The 19,116-nt window shown below is 34.7% G+C and overlaps 3 protein-coding genes across 9 annotated transcripts; 2 read left to right on the plus strand and 1 right to left on the minus strand.

Moving 5' to 3' along the window:
- The first annotated feature begins 96 nt into the window (after positions 1 to 96).
- AIL5 (AINTEGUMENTA-like 5) lies at positions 97 to 2,945 on the plus strand. Its single transcript, XM_023674691.2, has 8 exons — positions 97 to 751; positions 863 to 945; positions 1,311 to 1,319; positions 1,559 to 1,647; positions 1,744 to 1,817; positions 1,919 to 1,969; positions 2,055 to 2,131; positions 2,220 to 2,945. The coding sequence occupies exons 1-8, from the start codon at positions 111 to 113 to the stop codon at positions 2,759 to 2,761; spliced, it is 1,566 nt and encodes a 521-aa protein (XP_023530459.2). The 5' UTR covers positions 97 to 110; the 3' UTR covers positions 2,762 to 2,945.
- Positions 2,946 to 8,242: 5,297 nt separating this feature from the next.
- Positions 8,243 to 12,653, plus strand: LOC111793018 (VIN3-like protein 2). Of its 5 annotated transcripts, none has more exons than XM_023674686.2 (6): positions 8,243 to 8,447; positions 8,572 to 8,657; positions 9,019 to 9,153; positions 9,577 to 10,252; positions 10,399 to 10,718; positions 11,176 to 12,653. In XM_023674686.2, exons 4-6 carry the CDS (start codon positions 9,615 to 9,617, stop codon positions 12,366 to 12,368), a joined length of 2,151 nt encoding a protein of 716 aa, XP_023530454.2. In that variant the 5' UTR covers positions 8,243 to 8,447; positions 8,572 to 8,657; positions 9,019 to 9,153; positions 9,577 to 9,614; the 3' UTR covers positions 12,369 to 12,653. The 5 variants fall into 5 exon arrangements, with proteins under 5 accessions (XP_023530454.2, XP_023530455.2, XP_023530453.2 ...); XM_023674687.2 differs by having other exon boundaries at positions 9,019 to 9,144; XM_023674685.2 differs by lacking the exon at positions 9,019 to 9,153 and having other exon boundaries at positions 8,556 to 8,657.
- A 2,875-nt stretch (positions 12,654 to 15,528) lies between these two features.
- On the minus strand, positions 15,529 to 16,825 carry LOC111793028 (uncharacterized). Of its 3 annotated transcripts, none has more exons than XM_023674711.2 (2): positions 15,991 to 16,825; positions 15,529 to 15,851 (listed from the first exon to the last, which is right to left on the minus strand). In XM_023674711.2, exon 1 carries the CDS (start codon positions 16,689 to 16,691, stop codon positions 16,017 to 16,019), a length of 675 nt encoding a protein of 224 aa, XP_023530479.1. In that variant the 5' UTR covers positions 16,692 to 16,825; the 3' UTR covers positions 15,529 to 15,851; positions 15,991 to 16,016. The 3 variants fall into 3 exon arrangements, with proteins under 3 accessions (XP_023530479.1, XP_023530476.1, XP_023530477.1); XM_023674708.2 differs by having other exon boundaries at positions 15,529 to 15,864; XM_023674709.2 differs by having other exon boundaries at positions 15,529 to 15,891.
- Between the last annotated feature and the right edge of the window lie 2,291 nt (positions 16,826 to 19,116).

A 19,116-nucleotide genomic window follows, 5' to 3' on the forward strand; every position in this document is an offset into this window, starting at 1 on the left:
TTAGGAAATAAGATTCTAAATTGAATTTGAATTATTATAACCTCAAAAATCAAATAGATTTTATTATTATTATTATTATTGATTTAATAAGAAAATTAAGAACCTCGAAGATGGTGCAAAACCCCCCTCGCTGTTTCCTCCTCTATATCTGTGTCATCCCCCTCCTCACCCTTCCTTCCACCCCCAATATCTCATTTTTCTCTCACCACCACGGCGGCGACCACCACCACAACCACCACCGCTTCACTGCGAAGCCACCAATTTTTAATAGAATGAACTCTTCTTCCTCTTCTAATTCCTCATCTTCTTCTTCTTCTTCTTCTTCTTCTTCTTCCTCCTCCTCCTCTTCAAATTGGCTTGCTTTTTCTCTCGCCAACAATCCCAACTCTCTCTCTCTATTCCACCACCCTAATCCTCCTGATCTCTCCATTTTCTCCCCCAAGCTCGAGGATTTTCTCCGGGGAGCTTCCACCCCTCCGCCGCTGCCGCCTCCCTTCCACTTTTCTCCCCACCAAACGCCCCTCACTTTCTGTGAAGAATCTGAGATTTGCGATTCTGATCTCAAAACCATAGCCGCTAGTTTCCTCCGTGGATCTCCCTCCCAGTTCCCCGAACAACACCTTCAGCACCATCTCCACGCGCCGCCTCCCCACCCTCTCCCTGATACCCTAACCAATCCACCGCCGCCGCCTCCCAAGAAGTCCGTCGATACTTTCGGCCAACGTACCTCCATCTACCGCGGCGTTACAAGGTAACAATTCATTCAAAAAAAAAAAAAAAAAAAAAAACCCTTTATTTATTTATTAATTTACTTATTTGGGGTTTCATAAAAAAATGATTTAAATGTTATTATATGGTTCAGACATAGATGGACTGGTCGATATGAAGCTCATTTGTGGGATAACAGTTGCAGAAGAGAGGGTCAGAGTAGGAAAGGAAGACAAGGTAATTTCTTTTTTTTTTTTCTTTTTTTTTTTTGTACTTATTATTAATAATTATTTATTTTTAGGGTTTCCAAATGTGGAATAAAACAACCACATTTATGTATAAAATGCTGTCTTTTCTTTTTTACCTCAAAAAAAAAAAAAAAAAAAAAAAAAAAAGCTGTTTTTTTCTCTGCAAGATTACTGTCCTTTTTCCTAATGAAAATTCAGAAGATATTTTTTTTTTGTGGAAAAATGAAAACTTGAATGAATTAGGGTTTTTTTTTTGTAAGATTCTGATGTGGGTCTTTATTTTTTTGCGTCATGTTTTGGTGATCGGACGTGATTGATCGTTGCTGCCATGGATGGATTCTGATTTCTCCTCAGTTTATTTGGGTGAGTTTTTATTTATTTATTTATTTATTAAAATAAAATATATATTAAGTTGTGATATAAATATAGAAATGTATGATTGAGTCATCACAAAAAGAACACAGATCAGACAGTGTGTCTGTCTGGGTTTCGACAGTGCCAAAGATTCTCTTCAAAGATTTATTCTCTCATTCAATTTGAATTTGAATTTCGAATAACTAATTATTATTATTATTATTATTAATTATGTCTTTTGTAATTAGGTGGTTATGACAAGGAAGAAAAAGCAGCTCGAGCTTATGATCTCGCCGCTCTCAAATACTGGGGTCCGACCACCACCACCAACTTTCCGGTGAGTTTCTTTTTTTTTTTTTTTTTTTTTTTAATTTTCCTACTTTTTTCCATTTTTTTTTTTTTAAATGTTTTTTTTTTCATCTTGATTTTAAAGGTGTCGGATTACGAAAAAGACCTTGAGAATATGAAGAACATGACCAGACAAGAATTTGTCGCTTCATTAAGAAGGTAATTAACATTAACATTAACATTAACATTAACATTAACATTAACATCTAAACATTTTAATTAATTTTACAATAATTTTCAATTTTTTTCTCTTTCAATAGGAAAAGCAGCGGTTTCTCTAGAGGAGCTTCCATTTACAGAGGTGTAACAAGGTATTTAAGAAGAAAAAAAATTGGTTTTTTTTTTTTTTTTTCTTCTGAAAGTGTTTATTGAAAACGACATCGTTTTGTTGTTCAGGCACCACCAACATGGGAGATGGCAAGCAAGAATCGGGAGGGTTGCTGGCAATAAAGATCTCTACCTTGGAACTTTCAGTAAGCTCTCTAATTAATTTAATTTAATTAATTTAATTTAATTAATTATGTTTCAATTTAATTATGATTAATTAATTTATATAAATAGGCACTCAGGAAGAAGCAGCGGAGGCGTATGATATTGCGGCCATCAAATTCCGAGGCCTCAACGCAGTCACCAACTTCGACATAAGTCGCTACGACGTCAAAAGCATAGCCAGCAGCAACCTTCCCATCGGAGGCATGTCGGCCACCAAATCCAAACCCACCACCGACTCCTCCGCCTCCGAAGACCGCGACGTCCACCATTCTCCCGTCTCCTCCACCGCGACTCTCCTCCCATCTCACCCCAACACCTCCACTCTAGCCTTTGGAATGCCGCCCATCAAACAAGACCCATCCGACCAATACTGGTCCATGTTCGGCTACAACGTTCCACCACCAACATCCTCATCCTCCTCCTTCACAATGTTCCAACAACCTTCAAACCCCGCATCCACAATGTTCCCCCCCGTCGCCGACCTCCCTCCAACCGCCTCGCCGCCGCCGCTCCCCGAAGGCGGCGCCTACGAGCAGCACCAACAATTTGCAGCCCCAATAGCATTAAGTAGAGCAAGCCTGTTTCAAACGCCAATATTTGGAATAGAATGAAAGGTGGATAATATGGTAGCTGCCACTAAGCTGACTGTGTAGTAATCAAAACTGTGTACTGACCTTTTTTTTTTTTCTTTGTTTTGTTTTTTTTTTTTTAGATTATGCTTTTTTCTTTTCTTTTCTTTTCTTTTATTATCTATTTTCTTTACCTTCAGTCACTCACTATATTTTGTCTTTGTTATGGCCAAATTCTATATATTAAAAAAAAAAAAAAAAATAGTCCTTTTCCATTCCTATACCCATTTCATAATTACTTAATCTCGTTTAAAACTTATTTAATTATTTAAATTTCTTAAATTAAGCTTATCAATATTTATTCTAGTATGATCTATGTTTTGAGTTGGAATTTGAAAGCTAAATTAATAATTTTAAAAAAACTTGTTTTTGTTTATGAAATTTAGTAATTTTTCAATTTTAATTTTAATTTTAGAAAATTAAATCATCTTCACATAAATGTGAGAATATGAGAATTTGATAAAAAAAAAAATTGTGGAAAAATAAGTACAATTTTAATTTTAATTTTTTTTAAACTATGAATTAATTGTTAGTTTATTTTTACAATTTTTGGAGTTTATTTTCTATTTTTATTTTTTATAATGAAAACGAGGCGTGGAAAAAAAAAAACCTATATTAATAAAAATAACCCTAAAGTTTGTAATTTGTTTGAACATCGTCAAAAGTTTGATAAAAATTCTAAAAAATATTATTACAGCTAGTTTTGGATCAAAATGTTAAAATGTTAGTACTTTAAGATACCTTCAAATTTTTAATAATGTTTCAAAAATATACTAAAATTTTAAAAGGATTTATTAATTTTTTTTTTGAAATACTTTTTAAAGTCAAAATGTTATTTTTGTGTAAAATGAAAATATATTTTTATTAATTTAGGAAAAATAAAAAAGCAGAAGATTGGGAATCTAGCGAGGAGGGTTATTGATCAGCTTTTGGGGAGTTGGTGTGGGTTTGAAGTTGCACAGACTTCTTACTCAAATTACTCTCTTTTCTCTTCATATTTTATCACCCAATCTACCTTTTCTGTACTACAATACCACCTTTTTTTTTTTCTTTTTTTTTTCTTTCCATTTTTAAATTTACGTAAACTCATATTAAATTATGATAAAATAAAGGTAATTGAGTTGAGTATCTCGTAAAAAAAAAAAAAAAAAAAAAATCGAGAAGAACTATCGATCTTAATTTATGATATCGTATTATACAACAAAACAATGAATCCTTAATTTTTACACAATTAATGATGTTTTTGGTGTTAATTTTTTTTTTTTTTTTTTTTTGTAATAAGTGAGAGCCAAAAGGCATAGATACAATAAGGAACAAATTAAAAAAATTAAAAAAGAAAAAAGAAAAAGCAAAAAAATGACTGATCATAATTCACCCACATATTATATATATTCACTTAAAAAAAAGGAAGGTCAAGCCAACCCTTTTTCTTTTTCTCAGTTTATCACAACACTCCTTGACCATACCAAAAGTAAATCCCTTCACTTTTTATTTATTTATTTAAAATATGTTTAAATCCAAGAGCTTTTATGGTCTGATTTTTCTTTTTGTTTTTAAATAAAATTGAATAAATTTTAGAGAAAAAAATAAAATAGATGATGGAATGTCCTTTTGTACCTTTCGGCGAATAAATATTACATTACTCCTCATTCTTTCTTATTCTTCTTCCTTTCCCTTTTCAATTTTTTTTACCATTATTATCCTTTTCTTTTCCTCCCAACTTAAACATAATTAATTGTAATTCTTATATTACAAAGCCATTACAAAAATAAATAAATAAATAAATAAATAAATAATAATAGGGAAAAGAGTGTGAGATGTGGTTGGGCACATGCTATTTTCCTGAAAAAGGCAACATTTTGAACAAACTCAACAAAGCAAATCTTAGTCAAATGTAATTACTATGCTGCAAAAAGATGACACCTTTTTTATTTTTTTATTATTTATTATTATTTATTTAATATATGCTTTTAAAACAGAGGTGGGATTGTGAGGTCCTTTTGTTTTACTTACAAACAATTTGTGTCGGCCATAATACTCCGCTTCCCTACTTCCTCTTCTTCTTTTTTCTATTATTATTATTATTATTATTATTATTATTATTTATTTATTTATTATTATTATCATTATTATTATTACTATCTTTACCTTTTTCTTTTTATATTCCCTCCTTTTTCTCTCGTCGTTTTGCTTTGACTAAGGATTTTCAATTTTCCTTTTTTTTTTTCATGATTTTTTAATCTTAAAATACTATTTTGGTAAAAAAAAAAATTAGATATGTGTAAGGTTAGTTTAATTTATGTATAGCGTTAAATTATGAATTTTGTGGTAATTTATTCGGCACATAAAAAATCATTAGAGGTCCCATTGAATAAGTTGAATCATTTTTTTTTTTTTAACTTGATAAATATATAGCGCCATCATTTCCTAGTTTCTCTTTTTTGTTTTTTAGTAAGATTTGTATGGTTGGTTGTTGGAGTTATGATAATAATGATGTGGCAATGAGCCCACACGTGCTTTCTGACTACTCTCGTCTTGCCCATGCGTGTGAATCTCTCTCTCTCTCTCTCTCTCTCTCTCTCTCTCTCTCTCTCTCTCTCTCTCTCCCCAAATCTAATAAACAATTTATTATTATTATTATTCCAACGTGTAAACACCAATTGGGCCTATGGGTTTTATTTTATGGGCCTACTGTGTAACTACATCCTGCACTCGGGCTGGGCTTTCCGCTCCAAAAGAATACAGATGAATGGGCTTTAGAAGGCCCAAATCCTATTATACAAATGGATAATTTAATCCATTATGTAATACTAACCCAAAACAGAAACAAAAACTCAAAGTATAAAGAAAAAGAAAAATATATTCTAACAGAATAAGAAGAATATTCTAAGTTTTCCGTGCAAAGGCAGAAAAGAACTTGATTACAAGACCCACCTGTCGAGTAGAAACGAGAATCGGCCTTAGTGATCCAACCGAGCCAAGTAAAAGGTGTTAAGTTATGGAACATGATGCTTATTTATAGCTTAGTCAAGGGTTATACTAAAAACTATATGACAAATGAAATATAAATTGAGATAGATAGTAAATATCTGTGTATAGTGTAAAACTATATATGGTAGAGAGTTATATATAGTAAGTTAAACCATATATATCCTCCTCAGACATAGTTTTGAAAACGTACTTTATGTATTTTCTGTATTCTACATACTTGGAGTCATCAATACAAATCTTTTAGTCAGTATTCTTCTTACATTTTTTCTATTATGTTCTTTCTATTCATTTAGATCGAGTGTGTGTATTGTTGTGCGATTCTAACAAAAGGGTCGTTCAACGTATAAAAGTTATTATTCTAGACTGAATGAGTTCACATGGAGGAAAAAATTAGTTACCTTGGAAGAATGAGATAAGTAGGGAACTTAATTAGGAAGTAAAGAGGTCACAAGAACAAGCAGCCCCAAGAGGAAAAGGCGGCAACTTTGAGACTATTTTATATTGTTTTTAGTTCACCCATTCCCCAGTAAAATATTTGGCGTGTATTGCACTCTATATTATCAATCTTTTATTTCTTGCAATTACTAATTCCCTCCAACAAAAAATACATATATTTATAAACAGTAGCATTTTTATTTTTATTTTTTTCCTTTTTTGGGGATTAAAATGGGATTTAAGTATTTTCCAAAAGGAAAGAAACAAAATTCAGATGGAATAAATAAAGTTAATTTTTGAGGCCGCTATTGGTACAGCTATTGGACCACGTAGGATATTATTATTATTATTATTATTGAATTTCGGAACAAAAAGGAAAATAAATATAATTATATTCCACTCACAAATCTTATATCCCTCTGTCCATGTCGGTCGAGAATTTTCGTGTCAATCAATGTTTAGAATTTAGGAAATTATGTGGATTTTAACTAAATTAATAAAAATATTTTAATAATATCCGATTAATACTTTATATAAAAAAAAAATATCCTTAAACTCGAACAATACCCTTAAATGGTGAAGTTTATGAATATTTTTATTAATTAGATCGTATTTAATATATAAATTTTAGTATTTAATTTATTTAAAAAATTTGTAAATGTTGACAAATGTCAAAATGAATTATTTGATCATAATTAGAAAACTCATAGTATTGAAACTTTAACCTTTATTTTCCCTAAGTGATAAAAAGAAACAGTTTTGAGGTTGGACTTTTTGTATTAAATATTAATCAAGTTGTCTTATTGGATTAAGATTTAATTAATATATCCATTTACAAATCACGTGCCCTCCTGCACCCATTATGACTTGTATGTATTAACTTAATTAGGCGTGTTATAATTAATTATGTTAATAAAACTCACGGGGACAACTTTCAATCATTCCCACAATTTAGATCTAAAATTTGGACTCGTTAAATTTTCATTCTTAAACTCTTTAATTTTTTTCAATAATTTTTTTTAATAAATAAAATCGTTATAATTGAAGACGAGGAGTGTATGTTTAATTATATTTGTGTTGTTACCGAGCTCCTTTATTAATTGTGGGCACCCAAGCTACAGCTCCCTCACCCACCTTATCTCCAACTCTCGTGCTAGTGTTATGCACTTGTCTCTTTCACCTTCATGTTTTTCCTTTTCTTTTTCTTTATTCATATCAATCTTTATAGTTTTAGTGTCTTATGCTCGAGATCAATAAATAAGAAAATTTTCATTTACTTTGACATTGAGGTTCTAGTTCACTTAATTATTATGAATAGAATTACTTAATTAAATTTAAACCGTTATTTTCTAGATTTCTTAAATTGAAAAAAATAAATTATAAATTTGGCTGAATTTTCAATAAAGGCCAATATAAAATTAATTTGAGGTTTGACTTAAAAAAAAAACATAAATATGGTTTCTCAAAATAGAAAAAATAAAAAGAAGAGAATATTATCCACCCATTTTATTATAATTTTATCATTAAAAAATCTGAAAGAATATTGACTCTAATGGGAAATCAATGGACAATTCGAAATAAGGCTACCAACATTAATAACTCTAATGGTGTGTCCAATAAGAGTGGCACTGTGATTGGGCAATTATAGGCACACTAGACATGGCATGGGGAACACTATCATTCACCAATTCCGATTATACAAAAAAATAAAAATAAAAATATCCACCAAAATACATAATGTCCCATGCCTCTTCACACTAATATTAAAATGACTAAGTTTAAGGCATGATTAGAAATCACGGATATCCACCATGATATTATATTGTTTACTTTGAGTACAAGCTCTCATGGGTATGACTGCTTTTCAAAAGGTCTCGTGCTAATACCAATATAGTATTCCTCGATTATAAATCCACGATCCATTTTTAATACCGTTGAGAAATGAAGAGGAGATTTAAAGTTAAAAATAATAAGAATAATAATAATAAAGAAGAAGAAGAAGAAAAAAAAAAAAAAAGGAAGGAAGAAATCATGCAGCCGCTATGCTATTCTTCATTCATTTGATTTGATCGAATCACAGAGTGTCTCTCGATTAAACCTCGCTTCGACGCCACAGCTGCCTCATACTCCTTTATTTTCCCCTCTTTCTCTCTCGACTCCGCCAATCTCCTCTTCAAATTTCCTCTTCCGGACCTCAATCCATGGATTCCGTCATCCGCCTTCACTTTCCCGCTATTTTCTGGTACTGTTTTTCTCCTTTTTCTCTCCTTTCCTTCTTCACCAGTTTCTGTTCTTCTCATTTTTCTCTCGCTCTCTCTCTCCGCTCTTGCCTGGTTCATTATCCTTCCAGATTTCGTGCTTTGCAGGTCTGTTTTCGTTCGCTTTTGGTGGTAATGTGGTGGAATCACTGTCTGCTTTCTTTTCAATATGCCTTCCGAATCTTCCTCTGAAGGTAATCTGCTCAATCCTTCATGTTTTATTTCATCCTACCTTTTCACATCGATTTTTGGTTTTTTTTTTGTTGTTGGAGTTCCATGCGCGCCCAACCTGTAAATTGAGGTAGTGAGGTTTTAGTGGTTTTGGTTCAATTATCTCCATCTGTTGGTTTTTGCAAACATTCATGTGGAGCTTCTGCGAACACATTTCATAATGACGCTGTATTCAGAAATTTGTGCCGACTAATCATCGACTATGCAACGTAGATTTCTTGAGCTTCTTAGCTGCGCTAGATTCCAAGTTTTTTCGATGAACATAAAATTTGACTTCTTGAATTTATGGATTATAGTAACTGTATCGATTGCTGGTTGGTGTAGCCTGGATGATCTCTTTGACAATCAGGTCTGAGTTCTCCGGTTCTACTTATTCCTTCCCTACTCCTGTCGATAACAGTTAGGAAGCTTACCATGTCCAATTACCCGAGTATCTTCGCTCATTAGAAGGTTCGTTTGGTAAGCGCAGTCAGTAATTGCATGAGAACTGTTCATTATGTTTGATTGCATTCTTGATTTTCAATCATAGGAGGTTTTAGAAATGATCCAAACTTCGAAGTTAAAGGGTATTTATGAGTTCAAATGGGTTGGGTTTTGGATTCAACCTGACACAATACAACCATGTAGTACTTAACGTTGGGTTAACTTCCGGTTGTTTATATATACATATTATTTAACTTATCATAAATGAATAAATTATTATTAATTAATCAAATTCAAATTGGTAAGATCCACCTCAATTTACTTTTACGAATCCATACATGTTCAACTTATTTGAAGTCAAATCCAATGTTACTCGACTCAAACTGGACGGCACTTGGTACCCTTTTGACGTTTGTCTTTATGTTTTGTGATGTACGTTCTCGTCTATGTTGATACTAGGAGCCTCTCTTGATCCATCAAAATGCAGTAAGACGAGCATGGAGGAGAAAAGAAATTTAGTCTATGAAATATCAGATCAGCCACATGCTTCTGAACTGCTTCAGTCCTGGAGTCGTCAAGAGATTCTAGAGATCCTGTGTGCAGAGATGGGAAAAGAGAGAAAATATACCGGATTAACAAAACTGAAAATAGTCGAGAACCTTCTGAAGATTGTTACTGAAAAGAAATCAGGGTCAACTGAGAATGTAGCAGACCTTGACCAGCAATCTTCTTCACCCTATCTTTCTCCAAAGATTACCAAAAGGCAAAGAAAAATTGATCAGCCATCACGGCTACGAGTTCCGGAAAACAATATTCCTATCAGTAGCATTAGGAGTGACTCAAATATTGCAGTTTACTGCAGAAATTCAGCATGCAAGGCTACCTTAAATGAAGATGATAAATTTTGCAAGAGGTGTTCATGCTGCATCTGCTATCAATATGATGATAATAAGGATCCTAGTCTATGGTTAAGTTGCAGCTCTGACCCACCATTTCAAGGCACTTCATGTGGTTTGTCATGCCATCTTGAATGTGCATTGAAGCATGAAAAATCTGGAATTTCTAAAGGACAGCAGGTTGGAATTGAACGGACTTTCTATTGTCTATCATGTGGAAAAGTCAACGACTTGCTTGGGTAATTACCGACTTTTACTGACTAACAATTCTGTTAAGTCTTGCAACATCCTGGATATTTGAATACTATTTATTTTTGCACTGCATCAGACTTCCTTGAATATTTAGTATTTACTATGTGAATGACACTTGGATTCATTTCTGAAGGAGTTGGAGAAAACAATTGATGAAGGCAAAGGAAACCCGAAGGGTGGATATACTGTGTTACCGCATCTCTTTAGCCAAAAAGATTTTGAGTGAAGGTGAAAAGTATCAAGATGTTTGTCGGATCGTGGATGAGGCTGTGAAGAAACTTGAAGCTGAAGTGGGTCCTTTGACTGGTGTACCGGTTGGTACGGGCAGAGGCATAGTGAACAGGCTTTCTTCAGGACCAGAGGTTCAGAAACTCTGCACGTTAGCCATTGATACACTGGACTCCTTGCTCTCCAAGAAGATCTTGCATCAATCGCCCATTTCCATTATACAAGGTAATTTATTTTAAGTAAGGCTACTAACAATTTTGCTCATCTCAATTTCTTTTGACTATGAATATCCCCCATTGTTGGGATGAAATATGTTCCGAAGAATCTCGATAGTAGTTCCATGAACAATCTTTTGCTTGCGGTATTTGATTTGTTCATGATTTTGTTGCAATTCTATGAACAAATAAAAAAAGGGATTCCATTTTTTTAGTTATTTAGATTTATGGATCGAATAAACCAGGGCATTAAAATCAAAGCTTTTTGTAGTGCTAGCAGTTGGAACAGCCTCCGCATGGTCACTTAGTGTACTTGTGCAGCTGCCCTAGAATTAATTTAGCATGTAAGATAATCTTTTGAAGTGATTGCTGATATATTCAACAGAACTAAAAAAGATATTGGAAATGATATTTGTGTTCAATTATATAGTGTTTCGATTATATAGTGTCTTTTGCTAATATTGCAGACACAAATTTGGTAGCTACAAACTTATTAAGGTTCGAAGATGTTGATGCAACATACCTTACAGTGGTTATGGGTACCGAAGATGTTTCTTCTGGAGAAACTGTTGGTTACAGGCTATGGCATCGAAAGGCATGTGATATAGATTACCCTATAGAGCCAACTTGCATCTTGTCTCAACCCAATTTGAGGTTTGTCGTCCGAGGACTGACCCCATCTTCAGAATATTATTTCAAAGCCATTTCCTTTAATGGGACAGGAGATTTGGGGATGTGTGAAGTTCAGATCTCAACTGCTAGTGCTCGGGAGGACCACCCAGGATGCTTGGTGATTGAAAGAAGTCAGAGTTCGGTTACCAACGTTAGTGAGCTCTCTAATCCTTCTTCAGTAGAAGATGAAACAAACAATGAAATGCCTTGTAGCGACCAGAGTGATAGTCAAACAGAGAACTATCTTTCTTATTGCAAAGATCCTAACAAGATTATCACTGCTAACCTGTCTAAAGATGCAATAAACTGCACTGATGTCGGTGGAGGAGAAACAGCAAAAGATTCTGTTTCTTTGTTGGATGAGAAACATGTTACAAAGAAAAGTGGCATGCTGCCTGATCCTAATGTTCCAAAACTTGAAGACAAACATTCCTCTGAGGTTCATATCATTGAAGATACAAGCGTAAATAATGGGTCAAATTCTGCCGTTCAAGAAGGAACTAAATGCCCACCATTTGTTAACAGCTCTGGGGCTGGATTGCCAGCTACTCCTTGCAAGATGGAAATACTTAAGGATGTTCTTGGAAGGAGTGGACGATCGAAGTCCAGTGCTAAGGATCGAGAAAACGGGTCTGGGGGAGACAAACTCCGACATGGCAGCAAATCTAAGAAGAGAAGTGCAGAGATTCGAGATGCCGATTGTACGGCAAATGGTATTTCAGATAAGGATTTTGAGTATTATGTAAAATTGATTAGATGGCTAGAATGCGAGGGACACATAGATAAGAACTTCAGACAAAAATTCTTAACCTGGTACAGCTTGAGTTCCACAGCCCAAGAAGTTAGGATTGTGAAGGCCTTTGTTGATAACTTCATTGAAGATCCATCAGCTCTTGCAGAGCAACTTGTGGACACCTTTTCAGAATGCATTTCAAGCAAGAAAACATGTGCTGTGCCTGCTGGATTCTGCATGAAGCTTTGGCATTGATCCTCTCAGAAAGCATCAAATTTAATAAGTCCTAGATTGGAATTATATCGGTTGTAGGCATTCTTTAGATACATTTCCTTTCTTTCTCCATTTAAACTGTCATCAATTGAATTGGCATCATCTTAGCTCTATTTAGCATACTTATGGCGCTAACATGTCATCCACATTCGTCATTTTTAACATATTGAACAGATTTGTAGATGAGTATGATTTAACATCCTTACTCACTGATTGATCCCATTTAGCAATTAACTTATGAAACTTGTTTCTGGGGTTTTGAGTGCCTTCTCCGCATGATTATGATTTATACACATCGTTAACAATCGAGTGTGAAATTGACAGGCAAGCAGGTTCATGTTGGCTACAAGTTAAGAACCTGAGTTCTTGTCATTGCTGTAGATCAAGCTATGCAAGAGGATGAACAAAGCTTCAAAGAATAAATCTGAAAGAAAGTTGGTATAGTTATCGGTTTTCTTTCTCTCTCCTTTTCTCATTCTTTGGAATCAATTTCATATACTTGCATGCAAAAATTGTCATCGTCATTGTTTCTTTTCAGAGTCTAAGACGCAGATGATTCAAATTCTTAACTTTTTTATTATAGAATATTATTCTTTTTTAATGCTATTTACGTCAAAATTATCTTTGTAACTAGCCCTTTCATATTCTTAAAATGAAGACAAAGATTGAGGGTGTCTTCAAATTGGGTATTGAGGATGTCTTCAAATTGGGTGAATTTGATGATTTCTTACAATCTATCTAGTCAAGATCTAAAAAAGTCACGGGTATACATAAAATGGTTGTCTTATGCTTCCTACTTCGATTGCCCGTGAGCTAATTTAACTTTAAGAGTTAGGTTCCCGCTGTCATTTCTTAGCTTCAGTGATGACTTCTGCTTCAATGGCTTTCATTTGATCCTTCCACTGTTATTTTGCCCCTTCCACTGTTATTTTTGCCCCTTCCCCCTCTTCTTTAATGGAGGCCTCCTCATCTCATTTCCGTGCAAGAAAGAGCCATCAGTTGTTTGTATCATCATGACTTGTGGCTCACCACCTTCAATTGTTTCCTGCTAGCTTCTCTTCATGTGTGGTGGTCAGACATAGTTCCAGTGGCCTGGCATCCGACTCGGATCCATCAAAACCATGAAATTTATTAAGATAACCATAAAGTTTCAATTTATGCATTTCTAGAGTTTTCATTATTGTTATGTTCATTACGGCCATAGGCATAAAATTCCATCGACAATAGTAAGTCAATGACAAAGAAGATTTGATTACATGTACAAATTCCATCGATCCCTTTTCCTTTTAAAATAAGATAAGTAGGTTTTGCAGTATAAATTTATGACATTTGTTTGCTCTAATTGATTGAATGGTTTACTTGGTGTACGAACATTGATGGACCCTGAACCAGCTACGACTACATTGAAAGTAACTAATCTTACGTTCGAGGGGCAAGTAGGAAACCAAGTTCGATACAAGTGTCTAAATTCAGTCTGTCAAAGCATATCCATATTCTACTAAGCTGATAGAAAGACATTGCAAAATGAATACGAAAAATAAACGTAGCGAACTTGCGAACTTGCAGAATTACAAGAGCTAAAGCAACAGGGAATCCTCCAATTCCTACAATGGGGTAATATATCCCTCGTTCCATATTCGAATAGTGCCTTCAACTAACCCAAACATGACTTGCAAGGTTTCATGAATACAATCTTACACAGACCATAGAGGGTTTTCAACTAAGTATCATTCAACTAAACTTAACGATAGCAAACTAGATGGAAAGCTATAAGACACATTGTAATGGCAATAAAAATGTGAATAACAAAACTACATCGAATGCACGGTTGCTATTTTTCATAGAATCCATTGAAAAAATCAGAATCGAAGAATTCAGACATGTGTTTCCCTTTCCATCTTGAAGACCATGAGTTCTTATCAGTAAATACCATCCAAATTTCCACAGTTCTTAGCTAATACGTACACAACAAGAGAATAAAGAAGGTTAATATTAAAAACTAATAATATATCCTCCCCCGGTCCGTTTGTAGCCCGAGTTTTGGACCTTGTTAGCCAAAATGGAGATGCTTGAACAAGCTAAGCTTTGTGGCACAGAAATATAACCAGTATGAAAGTACCCATTAGGATGGTGCTAGCTAGGGTTCAAACAACAACGTGCCTAAAGAAAGCCTGAGGAGAATATAATAAAATTTAAACTGCTTGTCAAGGAGTGTTCGAGCTTTAGAGTGGAAAATTTAAGAAGCTTGTCATTCCATCTACTTCTGAGATGTTTATGTTGCCAAGTTCTCCAAAGAGGATCTATTCTCGAAACCCTAGAATCCATCTCTACCAAAGAAGTTGAATACAATTTTTAGTCTTGGGATGACATCCCAGAGCTGGGACCTCAAAGCTCATAAAACCCTGCCTAACCCACAACGATGACAAGCAAATTTGAGAATTAATGGCATCAGACAAACTTCCCTCTAAAACACTATTTTCAAAACGACTACCTTGAGGAACAACTATATCCTTTTCTTTTCTTGAGAAGAAACAAAACCCATCAACCAACTTTAAAGACACAATCAAGGTCAACTTTTTCTTACTAAACCTCCAAGAGAACTTATTTTTTCTGATTAAGCAGAAACAAATTCAGTAACAATATTTCATTACCAGACAATGCTTGAGCACATAACAATACTCCGATCTGCAAGCATCTCCTATGGTCAATGATCTGCAGAAGAATAAACTCAGTTTCATATTTTACCATTCATTCAAGTTTCCGCCAACAACTCTAAGCTCTGTCCTATTTCATGTATCAGAAATTCTGACAATGTACCTAAACTCACCATTTATTAACTTCCATCAACCGTTGGTTTGTAATAGCCACAATAAGGCTAACTCACATAAGAAATTGATGTATCCATCGACCATCTATATAAGTTCAATATAGAATCAATATCTTGATTCTATATGAAGATAATTGGAAACAAGTACATCCAAAGGTTATGAAGTTGCATTGGAAACAAGTACATCATTTTGTCTCCTTAACAGCATTAATAATTCTGAAATTATAATTTCAAAATTATTGTTCAATAAACTTTGGGGTCCTTCAAGTTCATTTGATAGTACTAGAAAATATATGATCCTATCTTCAACTCCTATACAAGAAAAATGAACTGTTTGTATATATACTTTGAAATGAGTGAAAAGTTCACATTGCCACAGTCAAATAACTACTGGTAACGTGTGTCTAAAAATCCTCTGAAACAGATAAAATTGACAAAGAAACGGCTGTCCTCTCAAATGTATGTGACCAGGAAGAGGAGCAGAGAAGCACACAATTAACTGAACAAATTTATCTGAATATAAAAACCGAAATTCAGAGAGAAGGTCACATGCAGAATCACTCTCGTTCCAGTGATCATAACAAAGAACCTGGAAACGCCCCCGTTGCCGCTTCAACTTCAATGCAGAAGGCAGTGGTCTGTGCTATTCAACTGTCACAACATTAATTTCGAAGAAGCCTAGTAATTATATTTGTTTTCAAATTACAAGTGGAGCTAGGAAACCATGGAAGCAAATAAATAAAAAACTGAGAATTAATAGACCTACAATTGACTAACCTCGGCGACCAAGCCAAATTAATTATCTACCGGGTCCGCTCGGCCGGCAACGGCCGGTTGAACCCACCACGACGATTCATGTATTGCCTAGGCTGCCGCTTGGTCACTGCCCTAACGCCACTTACATCAGCACCAGGGACGGGCTTGCCCTTCGTCGAATCAAAACCCACGGGAATACCTAATTTCTTCATCATCTCAATTTCATCCTCATCAGCCACAGCCTCCTCCACTACTTCTTCCCCACCAACGCCATCTTTGTTTTTCTTCTGCTTGTGCTGCTCTTTCGCAATGCCATCAACAAAGTCCGACACTACTTTCTGCCTCTCCTTATCATCATCCACAGTCAAATCCCGACGATGACGTTTCCGAGCATGTTCTGGGGACGGCGAGCGATGACGGCGGCGAAGAGATCGGTCCTCAGGGGAACGAGAAAGAGAACGCGTACGATGCCGGTCCGGCGAGCGGGTGCGAGAACGAGTGTGGCGGGATCTGAGGCGGTCGGGAGTGTGTGACCTTTTACTCCGACCACGCTCCCGTTCTCGGTCACGGTCTTCTCGATCCCTACGCCGCTCCCGTTCCCGGTCCCGGTCCCGGTCACGTTCACGGTGGTCGCGGTCTCGCTCCCTATCCTTGTATCTATCACGATCTCGATCTTTATCTCTGTCGCGACCCCTGTCTCGATCGCGTTCACGGTCGACCATGTCGGATTTGTGAAAATCTCCGGTACTGTCAGGAAGCTTGGAGAGAAGGGGCAGTCGGATTAGGGGTTTTTGCGAATGAGCGGGAAAAGCCCTTCGGTTTCTGCAAAATTACCGAAACAGCCGCTTAGTTTCGTATTGAGATATCCGAAGGAGGAAGATGAAACCGGTTCTCGTGTTGAAATGGGCCTGGACAATTCCTGAAGAATGATTGGGCTATTGACTTTATTTATGGGCTCTCCCTGCTACTCATTGGGCTTATTTGGGCTTTGGAATCCGGCAAATCAGATTATATTTGGGCCCAAATAATCAAGTTGGATGAATTTATGGGTCTACTTCTAAATGGCCCAACTAAAAATAGTTAAAACTTCACTTTTAATATAATTTTTAAAAGACAGCCTGGAAACCTAGGGCATCTCAAACAATATTTAATTGCAATCTAAAATCAATTCAAATTAAATATTAGTTCGTCGGGTGAGATTGTGAGATTCCAAATCGGTTGAGGAGAATAAACCATTCTTTTATAAGAGTGTGGAAATCTCTCCCTAGTATATGCGTTTCAAAAATCTGGAGTATTTAATCGTATATATTCATAGCTACACCTATATGAAGTATATGTATCGTTTCTACGAGTTAACCCTATCATTATTTTTACATCCAAACCTCACTCTCCCTCTCGCTCACTTCTTTTATATAAATATTAAGAAAACATATAAAATATAATACAATAAAAGCCAAGCCGACTTTAGGAGGCGACACATTTTTTGCAATATTCGAAACTATTTAACTTTATACGACATGCTACATGCACCATCTTTTCTTAGTCGTGTACGATGATTGTTTTATTTTTAAAATAAAAAAAGGGAAAAAATAATAATAATAATGCAGAAGGGATATAAAAAGAATTTTTGTATGAAGGGCAGGTGTATATAATAAAAAAAAAAAAAAAAATAGGGGAAGAAAGGAATAGCCAACAAACCCTTTTGGAATAAAAAATGGAATATCTGAAATAAAATAAATAATTTGGAAAAAGAAAATGTATTGGAATTTGTATATATGGCAAAGGCATGCTTACACCGAGAATCGGGAAAACAAGGGCAGCTCAACCCCTGCCCCATCTCCCACATGCATGCCCTCCCTTTTTCTCTCTTGGAGACCAAACCCACAAAATATAAATATTAAATATTAAATCAATTACCTTTTTCAATATCATAAAAAACCTCACTCCCGCCACTTATTTTATTTTCACCAAAATAGTTATTTTTAAAATTTTAATTTTTCCATATAATATTTATTATTAAATTATTAAAAATATTTTTCTTTTAATATAGAAATATATATATATCTTTTATATTAAATGAGACAGAGATATGACGAGGCAAGGCGGAGATGGAGAATATAATCTCGTTCTCAGTCTCATATCTCTAACGGAAAAAAAGTGTTCTCAACTCTCCTCCATTCCTAGTTTAAACGAGGACCTTGTTGGATGATGGAAATCCCACCTCGACTAATTTAAGGAATGATCATGGGTTTATAAGTGAGGAATGCTAACTCCATTGGTATGAGACCTTTTGGGGAAACTCAAAGCAAAGCCATGAGAGCTTAAGCTCAAAGTGGATAATGTCATACCATTGTGGAGAGTCGTGTTTGTCTAACATAGTATCAGAGTCATGCCCTAAACTTAGTCGTGCCAATAAATTGGTAAATCATCAAATCCTCAAATATCGAACAAATAACTCCTAAAGAAAATGAGTCAAGCCCCTCCTCGAAGGCAGTAAAAAATGACTAATACTCCAAAGGAGTCGAGCCTAGATTAAGGGGAGACGCACTTTGTTCGAGTCCCACATCGACTAATTTAGGGAATGATCATGAGTTTATAAGTGAGGAATGCTAACTCCATTGGTATGAGGCCTTTTGGGGAAACTCAAAGCAAAGCCATGAGAGCTTAGGCTCAAAGTGGACAATATCATACCATTGTGGAGAGTCGACCTCTTCCCCATTCGAGGAGGGTCTCCATGAAACTTGCCAATAAAATGGATATCTCTTAAGTATGAGTGAGTCCACATAATAAATGTTATTCTTTTGAGAGATAATGATTGCTATGAGATTTAAAGTTATTATTATTTTTTTTTTACAGATTTTAATGTCATTAAATTAACCGTTTATCTAACATTTTAAATATTTTTGAGAAATACTATGTAACAAGTCAAAATATTACTTTGACCAAAAATTTAACCTAAAGTTTTCATTTTTAATAAACAAAAAAAAATAATAATTAAAAGACCTCATAAATGAAAATATAAAAATATCCATCGTTATGGACAAATGATACTAAAATAATGGAAAGACTTAAACTTAAAGTACTATTTAATTATAATATTAAAATTGTTTAGCTTTCTATTATTACTAAGACGAGCAAAATGAACTC

This window comes from Cucurbita pepo, chromosome 4 (assembly GCF_057944985.1).
Source record: "Cucurbita pepo subsp. pepo isolate OVF chromosome 4, ASM5794498v1, whole genome shotgun sequence".
NCBI classification, from domain to species: Eukaryota; Viridiplantae; Streptophyta; class Magnoliopsida; order Cucurbitales; family Cucurbitaceae; genus Cucurbita; species Cucurbita pepo.